Raw genomic sequence first — 20,348 nt, 5'->3', positions numbered from 1 at the left:
GGTTGCGGCTTAGTACGCCGAAGTTGTGCCACCGCACTAGCTCAGTTCCCAGTACTAGCCCCCCCCTCAAGACGCGGATACCAGACGCGCTCTTTGCGGTTTGGAACCGTCTTCAAGGGTGGGTGGGGGGAGGTATGGAGGGGGGTATACTCTTCTTCAAATTGTCCAAATTGACTATTATCATCCCCCACTTGAGATTAGGTGGGAGCACAGGGGGAAAAAAATATGTGCAGTGGGCGGAGCAATAGTCACTGGGGGCGGAACCAAAGTCACTGGAGGTGGAGTCTGAAAATCAGAATGTGACTGACTCGACTTACACTTAATAAAAATGTCCTGATAATGTCTTATCTTAGAATGAAAGTCATTTGGTATTGGCTGACAGAAAGAATTAGAAGATGGAAAAAAAATTCTTGCTCAATGATGTCATCGGGAGTGGGCGGAGTTACCTCTTCGGGGGGCGCCAATGAAATGACGTCATTGTTGCAATTGTCCAAGTGACTGACAGCCCAATCGGAAAACTGTTTGGCGAAGTGGTCGATTGGGTTGCCAAACATCTGAGGAGGGGAAGTTTGAGCTGCATGTAGCTTGCTTCGGTCCGGGGGAGGAGTTTGCAGGAGCGGCGCGTCTTGACAGCGAGGAGAAGACCTTCTGACCGGCTTCCGTCTTCGCTGACGCGTCCCGTACTGCGGGGGTGTGGCGATGTCCTCGGGCCAAACGGAGTGGATTGGGACCAGCTTTCCGTTGGGACCCCATATCAGGTCCTGGCGCTCCGAGGGGGAATAGCGAAGAGTTTCCGCTTCCATTGCTCGCAACACCTCCCACGTACCTTCGTCAAACTCCTCAATGGCTGCTGCGGGAGAATTGTTATTTGCTGGCTTCCTACTGAAACGACGTGGTCGCATCGTGATGCGGGTGTGGTTCTCCCAAGGATGCAGACGGCTTCGGACACAGCTTGCAGGTAGGAAAATGATTTATTTTAAATATAAATCATATGATGAATAAACAAAAGACATGCACGTAGCACAAAAGGCAAAACAAAAGGACTAGCGTGGGAGCTAGCAGGAAAAAATAGCATAGCATGAAATCTAAGTAGTCGTTAACAGTTGTATGGGAACAAACTAGGAAGCCAGACCGAGTGAGGCCAGGGCAAAGACTAAATTGCCCTCTGATTAGTGCCCGGGCAACAGGTGCGCGTCCCGAACACTAACCAGAGGCAGGTGAAAGTAATCAGTTGACATGGCAACTGAACACAAACAAAATCAAGGTGCTGAAAACATGTGACTCAAACATAAACAAACTATGATCCGGGCAGCGGATCGTAACAAGAACCGCATTAAAAAAAAAGAAATAAAGTTGTCTGAGATGAGCAAATAGCCATTCTGAGTAATACAATATGTGTATTATCATATTTAGAGTTGGAAAAAAGGGCAAAGGATTTAGCTTATTTTGAAAAAGTTACAACAAGCAAAAACAATATTGGCATTACCACTGAAGGCAACCAATTCTTTATTAACTCTACAAGATGATATCATCTGAAGTATTATGAGTGGTCAGCATCCAGCAGCTTTGTGGTATTCTGTTGTTTACGATGAACTCATTTCTAATAATGCTGACTGAGCAGTATACTACTTATTGGTGTTTACGGTACATTACAGTACATTGGTACTGTCGCTGCTGTGTTGTACAATATCATTGATACCACCATGTGGTCAAAAAGAGTTTTGTTTTCCAATTCAAGTAATTATTAAAGGTAAGAAACATGTTTTATTAATTGCGTAAAAAACAGCCTCTCTCTAATTATTGCCTGTTTCGAATGAAGCCCCGTTCTCTGACTATACATATATATATATATATATATATATATATATATATATATATATATATATATATATATATATATATATATATTTATAGTCAGGTGTATATATATATATATAAATATATATATATATATATATATATATATATATATATATATATATATATATATATATATATATATATATATATACACCTGACTATAAATAATGCATTTAAGGTATTTCTGCAATTCTTACTGGATTTTAAACTGTAAATATCTTCATTGTAAAATAACAGCAAAGTACTGGCTAATAATTGTATCACTTTTACAGTAACATTTACAGTAATGGTAAATGGTTATACTTGTATAGCGCTTTTCTACCTTGAAGGCACTCAAAGCGCTTTGACGCTATTTCCACATTCACCCATACATTCACACACTGATGGCGGGAGCTGCCATGCAAGGTACTAACCAAGACCCATCAGGAGCAAGGGTGAAGTGTCTTGCTCAAGGACACAACGGACGTGACTAGGATGGTAGAAGCTGGGGATTGAACCAGGAACCCTCAGGTTGCTGGCACGGCCACTCTCCCAACCGCGCCACACCGACCCCGTAATCTACTGTGAAATATTTTAACAGCAATTTACTGTTACTGGAAAGCGGTGATTTTACGGTTACCTATAAGAAAGTAACAACTAAATGCAACAACTTCCTGATTGCTCAAGAGTGGGCAACATAGTCTAAAGGACCCCTCAGGAGTCTATGGTTACAGTATTTTACTGTGAAAAATTAGTTGAATGTTGTGAAGTATAAGGTTATAATATAAGTTGTTGTAATGTTACAGTCAATTTTGATTACAGTATTTTACTGTTAAAAATATTGTAAAATGCTGTAAAATCCTGGTAAATTTTTATAGTGGGTATTTTTTAACTTGTGGATATTGTCTAATGTCAAAGTTCACTAGTTTGGAGGTCAAAATAAAACATTTCAACAAACTCCTTTGAGTATTTGTGATCACTTTCCTCATCACCAAGTTATTTTTGTCAACAGGCATATGATCCAAGTGCTGTTCAACTGGCAGCCCGGGGGCCACATCCTGGTAATGACACCACGTCGGCCCCCGAGTTCAGTTCAGAACTTGAGAGACAAACATATTGCAGCACATTCCTAAAAAAATAAAGAGTGTTCCTCTTGTATAGAGCAACTTGGACCACTGCAAACACATTGGCAGATCCTTGCATTGACATTTTAACCTTCTTAGCAAACATAGAACACTGGGGTCCAAACTTGTGATTTGCAGCCTTTGTTCACACAACAGGCCAATTGCGATTTTTTTCTTCCCATATGTGACCTTTATCAGTCTTTTTTCATGTCAATGTGAACAGTGCAATGCGGAATATTTCAAATGCTACCTAGGCCTCTTAGATATAAATCGGATATGTACAGTATGTGATGTGACTGGCATTCATCCGACCAGAACGTCACCAAAAACGAAACCTGTCATAAGTATCCGCCAAAATAGACAGTTGCAAAATAAATAGTTGACAAATAAGCAGAAAACAGGCGGAAATAATGTATTACGAACTCATGTCTAGTTCCACCACTCTTGTCTCCGACTGCTCACCCAAACGCTCTTTGGAGCAGACATCAAAGCAAATGTCGCACAAACTGCGACAATCAAAAATTCCTCTTCCTTCTTAATAATTCCGTTCAGACATTGTTGACTTTGAATGCAAAGAATCCCTTTGAATTGACACAAATGCGCCAGGACTGACACCGACTAGGATTGGAACCATGTTTACGTCCGTGAACACTGCGGCACGTGTGACGTCATGACGTCATGACTGCCTGCGGGTCAGATTGTGTTCACATTAGACATTGCATTTTTTTTGTAACGTGAAAGACGACATAAAAAGATTGGATTTGACAAAAAAAAAAACATCTAATTTTGACATCCCTGCAGTGTGAATGTAGCCTAATAACTGAGGCGTTCTTCATGGAACCCCTTTAAGTCCTCTCCATTTTGACAATTACACCGCTTTTTAATAATGTGATTTATGTAACTAAAGTGTTGTTGTATCTTATCTTGTCTACTTCAGATGCTGTCAGTAGTCATTCTTTCAACTTCTTTAGTTATGTCCGTGGTGTTCCTCAAGATTCCATTTTAGGTCCTCTCTTTTTCATCATTTGAGCTATTAAAATGGTGGCCACGAGTTCAGTTCAAAAAACCTGTGAGGGACTAGCATTTTTGCAGAACGCCCTTAAAAACAGTGGAGCGCTCCTGTAACTATGACAATCCATCCATCCATTTTCTACCGCTTAATCCTTTCAGGGTCGCGGGGGGCGCTGGAGCCTATCTCAGCTACAATCGGGCGGAAGGCAGTGTACACCCTGGACAAGTCGCCACCTCATCACAGGGCCAACACAGATAGACAGACAACATTCACACTCACATTCACACACTAGGGCCAATTTAGTGTTGCCAATCAACTTATCCCCAGGTGCATGTCTTTGGAGGTGGAAGGAAGCCGGAGTACCCGGAGGGAAGCCACGCAGTCACGGGGAGAACATGCAAACTCCACACAGAAAGATCCCGAGCCCGGGATTGAACCCAGGACTGCTCAGGACCTTCGTATTGTGACAATATAAATAGACCAAATCCTGTGGTCACCAAAACAATTTAGTTGAATATCTCTGTCATTGAGTAACAAATATTTTGGGAATTTGTCTTCCTTTTTTTTTCTTATTGCATTTTTAAATTATTATTATATATTTAGTCAAACTAATTGTCAGTCTCTCAAGCCTAAATAAAACCAGACAAAACTTACTAAGGACAAGGAAAAGGCCAGCGCAGCAAAAAAGATCTTAACACAAGGAAAATTTTGCACATAAAGCAACATAAGAGATTATATTTGAGGAACAGCAATGGAACATATTGTATGTGCTGCTTATCTTAAGATGGTTGCAAAAAAAAACAAAAAAAAACAGCAAAAGTGAAACTCAGATAAGGCCTCTCTCAACATGACTTTAATTAACCCTTCATCTTTGCATGAAAGAAAGTTACCATGACTCCGGTGAAGAGACACACCGACTTGCCACAGCGAGTGTGGGGTGCCACGTCGCCGTAGCCCACCGTGAGGAAGGTGATGGCAATAAGCCACAAAGCGGTTTCCATGTGATCGGTCGACCCTTGTGTCTGCCTGCAGGAGATAAAGCATAAGTTAGCAAATGATGTAACATTATATAACAAATAAACTACTACTACTAATGACTTTAAATTTACAATAGAACTATTTGTGTCTACTGCATAGCTTTGGCTGCAATGCAAACCTGGTGTATTGAATCCAATGTCATTGTGGCAGTTTTTAAACCTTAGCAGTTGTGATATAATCTGGTATATTTACACCTGTATTGTTGCAGATGTTCATTAATATGCAATGTCTCTAACAAATGAATAAATAGATAAAAAATAGAACGTTACTGGAGGGTTTGTGTGTGAGGTGGGACACTGTTTTGGCCCCAAAAAAACTAGCACAGCTTCGGACAGTTTTTTTATTTAAAGAAAAATGGGTGTACTCGCTATTGTTTATGAAGTCCTTATCAAATAGCAAGATTTGAAATTAGGGCTGTCAAAAGTTCAAATATGTTAAAATATTTAATCGCCATTGATCACATTTTGTCCAGTTTACTCATCATTAATCAAGATTATCACTATTGCCTATGAATCTCACGAAAGAAATAGCATGACTTTAAATCCATCCATCCATCCATCCATCTTCTTCCGCTTATCCGAGGTCGGGTCGCGGGGGCAGCAGCCTAAGCAGGGAAGCCCAGACTTCCCTCTCCCCAGCCACTTTGTCCAGCTCCTCCCGGGGGATCCCGAGGCGTTCCCAGGCCAGCCGGGAGACATAGTCTTCCCAACGTGCCTGGGTCTTCCTCGTGGCCTCCTACCGGTCGGACGTGCCCTAAACACCTCCCTAGGGAGGCGCTCGGGTGGCATCCTGACCAGATGCCCGAACCACCTCATCTGGCTCCTCTCGATGTGAAGGAGCAGCGGCTTTACTTTGAGCTCCCCCCGGATGACAGAGCTTCTCACCCTATCTCTAAGGGAGAGCCCCGCCACCCGGCGGAGGAAACTCATTTCGGCCGCTTGTACCCGTGATCTTGTCCTTTCGGTCATAACCCAAAGCTCATGACCATAGGTGAGGATGGGAACGCAGATCGACCGGTAAATTGAGAGCTTTGCCTTCCGGCTCAGCTCCTTCTTCACCACAACGGATCGATACAGTGTCCGCATTACTGAAGACGCCGCACCGATCCGCCTGTCGATCTCACGATCCACTCTTCCCTCACTCATGAACAAGACTCCGAGGTACTTGAACTCCTCCACTTGGGGCAAGATCTCCTCCCCAACCTGGAGATGGCACTCCACCCTTTTCCGGGCGAGAACCATGGACTCGGACTTGGAGGTGCTGATTCTCATCCCAGTCGCTTCACACTCAGCTGCGAACCGATCCAGTGAGAGCTGAAGATCCTGGCTAGATGAAGCCATCAGGACCACATCATCTGCAAAAAGCAGAGACCTAATCCTGCAGCCACCAAACCGAATCTCCTCAACGCCTTGACTGCGCCTAGAAATTCTGTCCATAAAAGTTATGAACAGAATCGGTGACAAAGGGCAGCCTTGGCGGCGTCCAACCCTCACCGGAAACGTGTCCGACTTACTGCCGGCAATGCGAGCCAAGCTCTGACACTGATCATACAGGGAGCGGACCGCCACAATCAGACAGTCCGAAACCCCATACTCTCTGAGCACTCCCCACAGGACTTCCCGAAGGACACGGTCGAATGCCTTCTCCAAGTCCACAAAGCACATGTAGACTGGTTGGGCAAACTCCCATGCACCCTCAAGGACCCTGCCGAGAGTATAGAGCTGGTCCACAGTTCCACGACCAGGACGAAAACCACACTGTTCCTCCTGAATCCGAGGTTCGACTATCCGGCGTAGCCTCCTCTGCAGTACACCTGAATAGACCTTACCGGGAAGGCTGAGGAGTGTGATCCCACGATAGTTAGAACACACCCTCCGGTTCCCCTTTTTAAAGAGAGGAACCACCACCCCGGTCTGCCAATCCAAAGGAACTGCCCCCGATGTCCACGCGATGCTGCAGAGTCTTGTCAACCAAGACAGCCCACAGCATACAGAGCCTTAAGGAACTCCGGGCGGGTCTCATCCACCCCTGGGGCCTTGCCACCGAGGAGCTTTTTAACTACCTCAGCAACCTCATCCCCAGAAATAGGAGAGCCCACTACAGATTCCCCAGGCACTGCTTCCTCATAGGAAGACGTGTTGGTGGGATTGAGGAGGTTTTCGAAGTATTCCCTCCACCGATCCACAACTTCCGCAGTCGAGGTCAGCAGAACACCATCCGCACCATACACGGTGTTGGTAGTGCACTGCTTCCCCTTCCTGAGGCGGCGGATGGTGGTCCAGAATCGCTTCGAAGCCGTCCGGAAATCGTTTTCCATGGCTTCCCCAAACTCCTCCCATGTCCGAGTTTTTGCCTCCGCGACCGCTGAAGCCGCACACCGCTTGGCACCTGTCCGCTGCCTCAGGAGTCCCATGAGCCAAAAGAACCCGATAGGACTCCTTCTTCAGCTTGACGGCATCCCTCACCGCCGGTGTCCACCAACGGGTTCTAGGATTACCGCCACGACAGGCACCAACTACCTTGCGGCCACAGCTCCAATCAGCCGCCTCGACAATAGAGGTGCGGAACATGGTCCACTCGGACTCAATGTCCAGCACCTCCCTCGTGACATGTTCAAAGTTCTTCCGGAGGTGGGAATTGAAACTCTCTCTGACAGGAGACTCTGCCAGACGTTCCCAGCAAACCCTCACAATGCGTTTGGGCCTGCCAGGTCTGTCCGGCATCCTCCCCCACCATCGCAGCCAACTCACCACCAAGTGGTGATCGGTAGAAAGCTCCGCCCCTCTCTTCACCTGAGTGTCCAAAACATGAGGCCGCAAATCCGATGACACAACTACAAAGTCGATCATAGAACTGCGGCCTAGGGTGTCCTGGTGCCAAGTGCACATATGGACACCCTTATGCTTGAACATGGTGTTCGTTATGGACAATCCGTGACGGGCACAAAAGTCCAATAACAAAACACCACTCGGGTTCAGATCCGGGCGGGCATTCTTCCCAATCACGCCTCTCCAGGTTTCACTGTCGTTGCCAATATGAGCGTTGAAGTCCCCCAGTAGAACGAGGGAATCACCCGGGGGAGCACCCTCAAGTACTCCCTCGAGTGAATCCAAAAAGGGTGGGTACTCTGAGCTGCTGTTTGGCGCGTAAGCGCAAACAACAGTCAGGACCCGTCCCCCCACCCGAAGGCGGAGGGAAGCTACCCTCTCGTCCCCCGGGTTGAACTCCAACATGCAGGCTCTGAGCCGGGGGGGAAACAAGAATTGCCACCCCAGCCCGTCGCCTCTCACTGCTGGCAACGCCAGAGTGGAAGAGAGTCCAGCCCCTCTCGAGAGAACTAGTTCCGGAGCCCTTGCTGTGCGTCGAGGTGAGTCCGACTATATCCAACCGGAACTTCTCTACCTCGCGCACTAGCTCAGGCTCCTTCCCCCCAGCAAGGTGACGTTCCACGTCCCAAGAGCTAGCTTCTGTAGCCGAGGATCGGACCGCCAAGTGCCCTGCCTTCGGCTGCCGCCCAGCTCACATTGCACCCGACCTCTATGGCCCCTGCTATGGGTGGTGAGCCCATTAGAGGGGGGACCCACGTTGCCTCTTCGGGCTGTGCCCGGCCGGGCCCCATGGGGACAGGCGCTCGCCATCGTGCCCCAACTCCGGGCCTGGCTCCGGAGGGGGGCCCCGGTGACCCGCGTCCGGGCGAGGGAAATCTGAGTCTCGGTTCTTGCATTTCCATAGAAGTCTTCGAGCTGCTCTTTGTCCGATCCCTCACCTAGGACCTGTTTGTCTTGGGAGACCCTACCAGGGGGCATAGAAGCCCCCGGACAACATAGCTCCTAGGTTCATTGGGACACGCAAACTCCTCTACCACGGTAAGGTGGCAGCTCAGAGAGGAGATGACTTTAAAGTCATGCTTTTTTTTTTTTTTAAAAGACCTTCCTAAATAATCGGGATTAATTATGAGTTAACTGTGGACAAAATGTGATTGATCACGAGTAAATATTTTAATCATTTGACTGCCCTATTTTCGCTGTATATGACTTTAAATATACAGTGAAAATAGGGCAGTCAAATGATGTATAAATAATCGGGATTAATTATGAGTTAACTGTGGACAAAATGTGATTGATCACGAGTAAATATTTTAATCATTTGACTGCCCTATTTTCACTGTATATGACTTTAAATATACAGTGAAAATAGGGCAGTCAAATGATTAGAATATTTACTCGTGATTAATCACATTTTGTCCACAGTTAACTCATAATTAATCCCGATTATTTAGGAAGGTCTTTTAAAAAAGCATGACTTTAAATATATATTGAAATTAGGGCTGTCAAACAATTTAAATATTTAGTCAGGATTAATCACATTTTGTCCATAGTTAACTCATAATTAATTCTGATTACCACAATTGTTTAGGAAGTTCACATTAAATACCATGACTAGAAATATATATTAAAACTAGGGCTGTCAAATGATTAAAATATTTAATCGTTGGAGTTGTCCATAGTTAACTCATAACAAATCACGATTATCATGACTGTTAAGGAAGTTCTTATTAAATAGCCTGACTAGTACTATATATTTAAACTGCAGCTGTCAAATGATTAAAATATTTAATCACGATTAATTACATTTTGTCCATAGTTGACTCATGATTAATCCTGATTACCACTATTTTTTAAGAAGTTCTTAACAAATAGCATGATTTTAAATAAATATTGAAATTATGGCTGTCACATTTTGTCCATAGTCAACACAGACTAATCACAAATAATCGTTATTGTCTGAGATGTTCCTATTACCGTGAATAACATGACTTGAAATATACATTGAAATTAAGGCTTTCAAACTAATAAAATATTTAAACAAGCTTAATCACATTTTGTCCGTAGTTACCTAATAATTAATCACAATTAATTGCACTTTAATAAGTGTACCTTAATAAAATTTATACCCAACATACGCTGAGCAATTTATTTGATTTATGCAAATGTTTGTTTACTAAATATTATGCCGTTCTTAACAGCTCAACACAAAATGGACCCAAACAGACACATACAAACACACACACACACGCGCACACACACACGCACATGCAAACTGTAGAGGCGAAGTTATATTTAAAAAAACATTTTGAAAAACAACAACATTAAACATAACATTTAAGTTGTTAGGAACTGTAAAATATATAAAACTGCTACAATATAAATTTAAGCAAAATAAAATAAAACACAGATGTGTCTCATGCAGGTCACTATATTTGTTATTGAGTGAAAAAAGAAGATAACCCCTGTTTAATAGTAAAACTGCAATCCAAACAACTCTGCTTTCAGTGTTTGAAAAAATAGTATCCTCAAAAAAAAATTAAGAAAAATTGAACCATACGCCATTAATATCCATCTTTGGAAGCTTTCTTGAAGCTGAGAATTCAAGAAGTATGCTACAATGCACAATGGCTCAAATCGAATAAACCCATTAAATCCAAATAATCACACACCCAGAAATTTTAACACAAAATACCTTTTATAGAGAATAATTACAGTCTTACATGCACAAATTATGCGAACTACGTATAATGACAAATTAAATGAATAAATGAACATTACCTTTACTGAAGACTCTTGGAAAGATGAGTGCAGAGGGAGAAGGGGAGGGGAGAGCCTTTGTGCTTTGCTTTAAGTTCTTTTTTAACTCAATAGTGTTTCTCACGTTCTTTATCAAAGTGCTGTAACTCACAATTTTCTCTGGCCACATGGTGGATTATTAAATAAAAATATATCATCCATCCATCCATTTTCTACCGCTTATTCCCTTCGGGGTGGCGGGGGGCGCTGGAGCCTATCTCAGCTACAATCGGGCGAAAGGCGGGGCACACCCTGGACAAGTCACCACCTCATCGCAGGGCCAACACAGATAGACAGACAACATTCAGACTCACATTCACACACTAGGGCCAATTTGAGTGTTGCCAATCAACCTATCCCCAGGTGCATGTCTTTGGAGGTGGGAGGAAGCCGGAGTACCCGGAGGGAACCCGGAGGGAACCCACGCAGTCACGGGGAGAACATGCAAACTCCGCACCGGGATTGAACTCAGGACTACTCAGGACCTTCGTATTGTGAGGCAGACGCACTAACCCCTCTGCCACCTATCAATAAAATCAATTAAAAAATGACAGACTGAGTCACCAAAAAATGGGATTTTGTGTTTGCGCACTCAATTCCGCAAAATAATGCGGAAACATAATTTGTTAGGCACAAAGTTTGGCCCTATTATAACCAAAACAGAATACAAAAACCAGGGCTAAATTTTTTGTAGTCAAAAAGCGTATCATACGAAAAGTGTGGCGTACAAACCGAGGTGCCACTATATTAGAATTTACAGATGTGCGCCATACCTCTCACATAGAGTCAGCATCCAAGATGCCGTGAGCCAGAAGAAGAGGATGAAGACGAGCAGCGTGCGTGCAGGGTATTTGTTCATCAGGACCTTGAGTACGAAGCGGAAGGTGAAGTTGATATTGTTGAGCGAGCCGATGCTCCTGTAGGAGGCGCTCAGCAGCACCTTGCTGTGCAGCAGGACCGCTCTGTGCACCAGGTACAAGCGCAGGAACATCAGCACCGACAGCAGCAGCTCCAAATTCGCCAAAGTCTTACTGTGATCGTCGGAATCACACAGCGGAGGTGAGGAAGAGGAGTTGCCGTGAAGGCCCGCCTCCCAGTAGATGCCGACGGGATGGATAGCACAGACCAGTAGCTCAAACGTGATGACAAAAACCCTGTGGCTGGTCATGGCAATGCGCCAGTCCACCTGATTGTGGTCGATAATGAAAAGCTGAAAGACAATTATTAGAAGAGATGTTAGGGTCCGTGGTGTTTTTTTTGTTAGGCGCACCACATCATTTACCGTATGGCACCACATACAGAACTGGTTTGAGGAAACACAAGAAAAGGTAGAATTAGATATTCTTTTTATCTAATCCTGGAATACAAATAATACCTATAATTGCGATTTGTTACATTTACTTTTAATATTTTATGGATAGGTTCCAGCCCCCTCGAAACCCCGAGAGGGACAAGCGGTAAAAATGGATGGATGGATGGATGGAAGTATAGTTTTTTTTATGACTGTTTTGGGGTTTTTTGCACTTGTATGGTATGTAAATTATCATTGAAAATAATAATAATAATAATAATAAATTAGATTTATATAGCGCTTTTCTATCAACTAGATACTCAAAGTGCTCACATTCACACCTCGGTGGTGGTAAGCTACATTTGTAGCCACAGCTGCCCTGGGGTAGACTGACAGAAGCTTGGCTGACAATTTGCGCCCACGGCCTCCCCGACCACCAATGTCAGCGGCACTGGGGGCAAGGGTGAAGTGTCTTGCCCAAAAACACAACGGAAGTGATTTGGATGGCAAGAGGCGGGGAGCGAACCTGGAACCCTCACCACGCCACGCCGTCCCAAATAACAATACATACATATGTATATATATATATATATATGTGTGTATCTACAGTATATATATGTATGTATTACATATAGCCTATTAATTGTGCACTATTGACTAGTGATGCACCGAAAAGTCGGCCGCCGACAAAATATTTTGCACACCGAAACCGCATATTTGATGACGTATCCAAGTCCACTGGCAGGCCAATTATTTTCCTGCGCACCCGAATGACGTAGCTTGCCCAAAGATGACGTAAAAGTCGCAAGCAGGTAGCATTCAGGGTGCATTTTCATTTATACTGCAGTCACGTTTGAAAAGATCGAATTCAATCGGGTTCAGACTACATCCTGATGTGGCCCAAATCTGATGTGAAGAGTTTAGATTTGAAGCACTTTGGAGCGTTTAGGATGGCAAAAAATATCCGATTTGTTTCACTTGAGGGCAAAACAATCAGATTTTGTGTGCAGTGTAAACAGGGCCTTAGTATCTAACAACCTTTTTGAACTTTTTAGTCAGGTTTCAGGGAAAATCACTCTCATGAGACGTCCTTTGCAAAAGTGACTATGGATGTCGATACATTATCAATATCGCTACTGCTTGATCTCAGCACTGCCTTCGATACCGTTAATCACAGCATTTGCATCATATGCGAATGTGGTGTTAGTTTTCACAGTTATGCTGATGACACCCAACTTTACATGCTCCTAAAACTGACCAACATGCCAGATTGTAGTCATCTGGAGGTGTGTCCTAATGAAATGAAACAATTAATCTCCAGCAACCGTTTGCATCTTAACTCTAAAAAGACAGACATGTTGACTATTGGCCCTGCTCGACGCAGGCACTTGTTTAAGAATACCACCTTGAAATTTGACAATAAAGCAATTGTCCAATGTGACTCTGTAAAAATCTCGGCATAAAACAATAATACTATTATTCATTCATACTATTATTACCGTATTTTCCGGACCATAGAGCGCACCGGATTATAAGGCGCACTGCCGATGAGCAGGTCTAGTCAGGGTTTTTTTTCATACAGAAGGCGCACCGGATTATAGGGCGCATTAAAGGGGTCATATTTTTTTTTTTCTACATTTAAACACTTGCTTGTGGTCTACAAAACATGTAATGGTGGTTCTTTGGTCAGAATGTTGCATAGAATATGTTTTACAGACCATCTTCAAGTCACTTTCTGACAGTCGCTTCAGGATGCGCAATTTACGTGGCTCACCTTTGACAGTCTTCTCCCCGTCATCTTTGTTGTAGCGGTGTAGCATGCAAGGACAGGAGTCGAAGAAGTGTCAAAAGATGGAGTTAACTGTTTTAATGACATTCAGACTTACTTAAATCAACAACGGAGCAGCATCTGAACGTCCGTGGCTCACTCGTGCAACAACGCCGGAAATGTGTCCGTGAAAAACCATCCGACCGGGACTCTCGAATAACTAAAGTTCTGTGGGTAAATTATGTAAACTCACGACACTGGTCATTTTCAGAGGTGGGTAGTAACGCGCTACATTTACTCCGTTACATCTACTTGAGTAACTTTTGGGATAAATTGTACTTCTAAGAGTAGTTTTAATGCAACATACTCTTACTTTTACTTAAGTATATTTATAGAGAAGGAACGCTACTTTTACTCCGCTACTTTTACTCCGCTACTTTTATCTACATTCAGCTCGCTACTCGCTACTAATTTTTATCGATCTGTTAATGCACGCTTTGTTTGTTTTGGTCTGTCAGACAGACCTTCAAAGTGCCTGCCTTACTGGTGACGTTTCACTTCGTTCCACCAATCAGATGTAGTCACTGGTGACGTTGGACCAATCAAACAGAGCCAGGTGGTCACATGACCTGACTTAAACAAGTTGAAAAACTTATTGGGGTGCTACCATTTAGTGGTCAATTGTATGGAATATGTACTGTACTGTGCAATCTACTAATAAAAGTTCCAATCAATCAATCAAAAGTGTGAAGGAAAAAAGATATATTTCAACCGTACATCCCGTCAAAAGCCTAAAGACTGACTGCACAGTTCCTGTCTTCACAATAAAAGTGCCGCTCCATCGCGCCTGCGCTTTCAAAACAAGAGTCTCCGAAAGCCAGCGCAAACAAGCTAGCAAGCTAAGGAGTTTGACGCCAATATATTTCTTGTAAAGTGTATAAAAACGAATATGGAAGCTGTACAAATAAGATGCCAAAAACCCACCACTTTCATGTGGTATTAGACAGAAAGGAGGAACTTTTCTTCTCCTCCATTTGAAAACGTGGACTATATCATCATTACTGTCTGATTACAATCAACGCAAGTCATCAGAATCAGGTAATACACCAACTTATATTCTAGTCTTCATGAAAGAAAGGAATCTATATGTGTTAAACATGCATGTATATTCATTAAAACACCTTTAACATGTAAACAAAAACAGCAAAATAAATACATATAAATTATATACTGTATATATCAATGTATATGTATGTATATATATATATATATATATATATATATATATATATATATATATATATATATATATATATATATATATATATATATATATATATATATATATATATATGTATATGTGTATATATATATATGCATATATATGTATATGTGTGTGTGTGTACGTTACTCATCAGTTACTCAGTACTTTAGTTTTTTCACAACATACTTTTTACTTTTACTCAAGTAAATATTTGGGTGACTACTCCTTACTTTTACTTGAGTAATAAATCTCTAAAGTAACAGTACTCTTACTTGAGTACAATTTCTGGCTACTCTACCCACCTCTGGTCATTTTTAGCGCTTTCATATACAAGTTACAACTTTACGCTACTTTATATTACAAATAGCAACAGCAGAGGGTGAATGCCCCACAACAACAAGATAATGAAAAAGAAGAAGCTTATCGACTACGGCATCGGCACGGACTACAGTGGCAGACGTGCACAAATTTTCAGGACTTATGCAGATCTCAAATACACATCAGCACGTACCAGAAGGTAAGAAAAGTTGGTTTTGCATAATATTGTTAAACAATACGCCAGATACTATGTCTGCTAATGGGTGCCATTTTGCGGTCCTTTTACACACACCATAGTAAAACTTGTATCTCTGACTACGGTAGCTGTAATGGGCCAACAATCCATCAAGCGGTGTGGTTTCAAAGTCATACTAAAACATTTTGAAAGATTTTTTAGTGCCATGTGTAATGGTCTTTATTTGCAATGGAACATTTCAATTTTTGGTGTCGTTTACTATTGCAGTCTACACATATCTATTATGTGTGACTACGATCTACTGGTCACACTTATCATTACACCATATACCAAATAAAATTGCTTCGAGGTCGGTAGGCACAACCAGAATTATTCCATACATGAGGGGCAACGGGTTATAAGGCGCCCCGTCGTTTTTTGAGAAAATGAAAGGATTTTAAGTGCGCCTTATAGTCCGAAAATACGGTAATAACATTTATCGTAACATCCCCAGTCTCTCACAACAAAATGTTCCTCCTTATCTCTGTGCATGCATTCCCCCCTCGTAACCAAGGCACGCTTGAGACCACAATCGAAAAACATTCTAGGTAAGAGTGAAGCTGCCCAGCACACAAAGTAAGCCGTTTGATTCAAGGGTGCGTGACCTTCTGCAATTTTTCTTTTGTAAAGCACATAATTGGACATGCATGCTGTGAACGTTGGAGTCGATGAGAGAGTGTTTATTCTGTTTAATTTCAAGTGATTAACTTTGTGTATTGAGTTTGCACACGATGTGGACTGGAAAAAATGTTGAATCTCCAAACAACATGCCTAAAGCTTTTCACCAGGGATTCCTAATTTATACATAAATATATATATATAGTTGAGACAAACCTCTGTGGACCTCCTGGTGAAAACAGTTTGATGTGGGGAATTATTGTTTTAATTAAGTCACACTCTGAAGATGAGCAACACAAAAATCAAGCCAGCATTGGAAACAGAGTGAAATCTGGGAAACTCACCCTGATGTCCTTATAATGGAAGGCTATGATTAAAATGAGGAGACACCCAGTAGACAGACTGATGGAACAGTTGATGAATAAGGCGACGTTTGAGCCCTGGGTAGGAAAACAAAGAAAGATTTGTGTGACAAAACAGCAAATCTGATTTCTCTCAAGTCAAGTCAAACCAATACAAAGCTTGTAAATTGTGTCACGACTACCTGCAGAGGTAAACGTTACATTTTTAAAGGAGGACTATGATGAATTGTGTCATTTCTGATTTATAAATAGTGTTAGAAAGTTGGAATATTGTGTTAAACAATGTCAAATCATAAGGTTCATGCATTTTGGCGTGGGCTGGGTTTTGCAGTCTGGCTACTTTGTGACATCACAGCTAGGTGGATGCACTTATGTGGATACTAAGTACATCCACCTTCCTTTGAGAGGAGCTCCCTCTGTTTAAGGCTGTGAGGAAATGCAAAAAAGGTAAGAAACAGTATTATAATCATCTTATATTGGCATGCCCATAATAACACAGACATGCAAAGACATAAATGCTGGTAAAATTAACTGTTTTTTATGTGCCTCGGAATAAATCTGAGTGTGAATCTATATAATGTTTCTGAAGTTTATTTTCGACCGTGTCAGGGAAAAGAAATAGCAGTGACGACATCAAAATTATTTATGTACATATATATATTAGGGCTGAAACGACGCGTCGACGTAGTCGACGTCATCGGTTACGTAAATACGTCGAGGACGTTTTTGTTCGTCGACGCGTCGCATATTTACGTCACACTACCGTCATGGCGGAGCGCAAAGCAGACGATGCGAGCGGTGCGAGCGAGGGGAAAAAAGCACGCCAAAAGTCGTCAAAAGTGTGGGAGTATTTCAATAAACGGCCTAAGAAGAAACGCTACTTTTACTCCGCTACTTTTATCTACATTCAGCTCGCTACTCGCTACTAATTTTTATCGATCTGTTAATGCACGCTTTGTTTGTTTTGGTCTGTCAGACAGACCTTCATAGTGCCTGCCTTACTGGTGACGTTTCACTTCGTTCCACCAATCAGATGCAGTCACTGGTGACGTTGGACCAATCAAACAGAGCCAGGGGTCACATGACCTGACTGGCTCCGAGCTAACTTCGGGTGTTACCATTTAGTGGTCAATTGTACGGAATATGCACTGTACTGTGCAATCTACTAATAAAAGTTCCAATCAATCAATCAAAAGTGTTAAGGAAAAAAGACCCTTTTTTTATTTCAACCGTAAAGACTGACTGCACAGTTCCTGTCTTCACAATAAAAGTCCCGCTCCATCGCGCCTGCGCTTTCAAAATAAAAGTCTCCGAAAGCCAGCGCAAACAAGCTAGCAAGCTACGGAGTTTGCCGCCAATGTATTTCTTGTAAAGGGTATAAAAACGAATATGGAAGGTGGACAAATAAGATGCCAAATAACAACCACTTTCATGTGGTATTAGACAGAAAGGAGGAACTTTTTTTCTCCTCCATTTGAAAACGTGGACGTTACCAGCACTACTTCCTGATTACAATCAATGCAAGTCATCAGAATCAGGTAATACACCAACTTATATTCTTGTCTTCATGAAAGAAAGGAATCTATATGTTAAACATGCATGTATATTCATTAAAACACCTTTAACATGTAAACAAAAACGGCAAAATAAATAAATATAAATTATATACTGTATATATCAATGTATGTATATATATATATATATATATATATATGTGTGTGTGTGTGTGTGTGTGTGTGTGTGTGTGTGTGTATATATATATACACACATATATATATATATATATATATATATATATATATATATATATATATATATATATATATATATATATATATATATATATATATATATATATATATATGATATGTGTGTGTATGTTACTCAGTACTTGAGTAGTTTTTTCACAACATACTTTTTACTTTTACTCAAGTAAATATTTGGGTGACTACTCCTTACTTTTACTTGAGTAATAAATCTCTAAAGTAACAGTACTCTTACTTGAGTACAATTTCTGGCTACTCTACCCACCTCTGCTAATAATGTTGTTGTATGCACACTGTGTCGAGCGGAAATGGCCTATCATAGCAGCACAACGGTAGCGTTCTTGCCATCACCATCAACTATTCAATCGTCCGCGTGAGTATACGTTGTCATCATTACACAAAAACATGAATGTGTCATTTGTATCTGCGTTGTAAATTCATAAACTAAAGCACCGTTTCGCTCTGAGAGGAGCGTTTGGCGTGCCTGTTCAGTGTTTACAAAGACGCGCTCCTCTTTAACGCTAACGTTAATTAGTTGTGCAAATACCTTTTACAACATTAACAATTACGTATACTATGTACAAACGAACAATTAACTTTCACTTTAATCATACTATCATTGTTGTGTTATTAAGCAAAATAAGCAAAAGTTTTACTTTTGTTGAAATGTTTACACTGTTGTTACAGAATATTTCGTTTTGCACTTTTTTGTATTGGATGTTTATCTTTATTTTTGCACATTTTAGCAAATAAGCAATACTTTTACTTTTGTTGAAATGTTTACACTGTTGTTACAGAATATTTCCGTTTTGCACTTTTTTGAATTGGATGTTTATCTTTATTTTTGCACATTTTAAAGCAAAATAAGCAATACTTTTACTTTTGAAATGCTTATACTATTGCAGAATATTAAGATTTGCACTGGATGTTTACTTTTATATTTGCACATTAAAAGCAAATAAGCTACTTTTAATTTTGTTAAATGTTTACATTGTTACAGAATATTTTGTCATGTTGTTGTCAATGTTGACTGAGTGGCCATACTTTTTTTTTTGTAAATAAAAGCCATGCCTTTTGAAAAAACTGGCCTACATTTATTTTTTCATCTTCATTTTAAATAAAAAAAATAATCGGTAAAAGGAAAAATAATCTATAGATTAATCGAAAAAATAATCTATAGATTAACCGATTAATCGAAAAAATAATCTATAGATTAATCGATAGAAAAATAATCGTTAGCTGCAGCCTTAATATATATATATACGGTATATATATATATATATATATGTATATATATATATATATATATATATATATATATATATATATATATATATATATATACATATATATATATATATATATATATATATATATATATAAATAATGTACATTTTCAACATATAAATGCTGATACGTTTGAAAAGGGTGGGTGTGGTGTGGTTTCCTTTGCAATATGGGAACGCCTCAACACACAAACCGGGTTAAGAAAGTGACTGTGAGCAAAATTCATGCAACATTTACAGCAAATGATATCCAAAACATATTATCTAAACCACAATGGGGTGTGTTAAATGTAGATTACAATCATCATAGGTCCCCTTTAAACACAATAAAGTAATCGTGTTTTCAAATCCATCAAACTTTGGGGTTACATTTTTTTTTTTGGTCCTGTTCAGCTACTCAGCCAAATCCTATTGTTGAAGTAGATGCTCATATTTGCTGTACATATTTACTTTACAAAAGAGAAGTGTGGGATACTTCCCTTGTTGCCTTATTTGTATTTGACTTTATTAAATGGATTTATATTAATTTTTGGCACTGCAGGAGGGGATAGAAAGAGAAAAAAAGGAAAACAGAAGGAGAAATTGCGGGTACAAGAGGTGGAAAAGACAGAGAAACAACAACAACAACAAACACAAAAATAACAATAGCAACCACAACAACAACAACAGAACAGCATCAGCAAATACGATATATACAAATATGATACAAAAAGTGATGAACTTTGGGGTTTAATAACAGCGCCACCACGTGGTGCATTTGTTGGAAACATTTTAGCACTGTTGGGGTGCAAATTGACCAATTT

The 20,348-nt window shown here is 41.0% G+C and overlaps 1 protein-coding gene across 2 annotated transcripts in view; it reads right to left on the bottom strand.

Moving 5' to 3' along the window:
* Positions 1-20,348, bottom strand: part of kcnn4 (potassium intermediate/small conductance calcium-activated channel, subfamily N, member 4) — a 69,829-nt gene that overhangs the window by 24,604 nt on the left and 24,877 nt on the right. For both annotated transcript variants that reach the window (XM_061952383.1, XM_061952391.1), the window contains exons 2-4: positions 16,476-16,571; positions 11,411-11,847; positions 4,866-5,001 (exon numbers count right to left, since the gene is read on the bottom strand). In XM_061952383.1, the coding sequence (XP_061808367.1) occupies positions 4,866-5,001; positions 11,411-11,847; positions 16,476-16,571 (669 nt within the window). The remainder of the gene's footprint in view (positions 1-4,865; positions 5,002-11,410; positions 11,848-16,475; positions 16,572-20,348) is intronic.

The sequence above is a fragment of the Nerophis lumbriciformis genome, linkage group LG04, assembly GCF_033978685.3.
Source record: "Nerophis lumbriciformis linkage group LG04, RoL_Nlum_v2.1, whole genome shotgun sequence".
NCBI lineage: Eukaryota > Metazoa > Chordata > Actinopteri > Syngnathiformes > Syngnathidae > Nerophis > Nerophis lumbriciformis.
The sequence above is the reverse complement of the archived record's forward strand: the minus strand, read 5'-3'. Positions and strand labels throughout refer to the sequence as shown.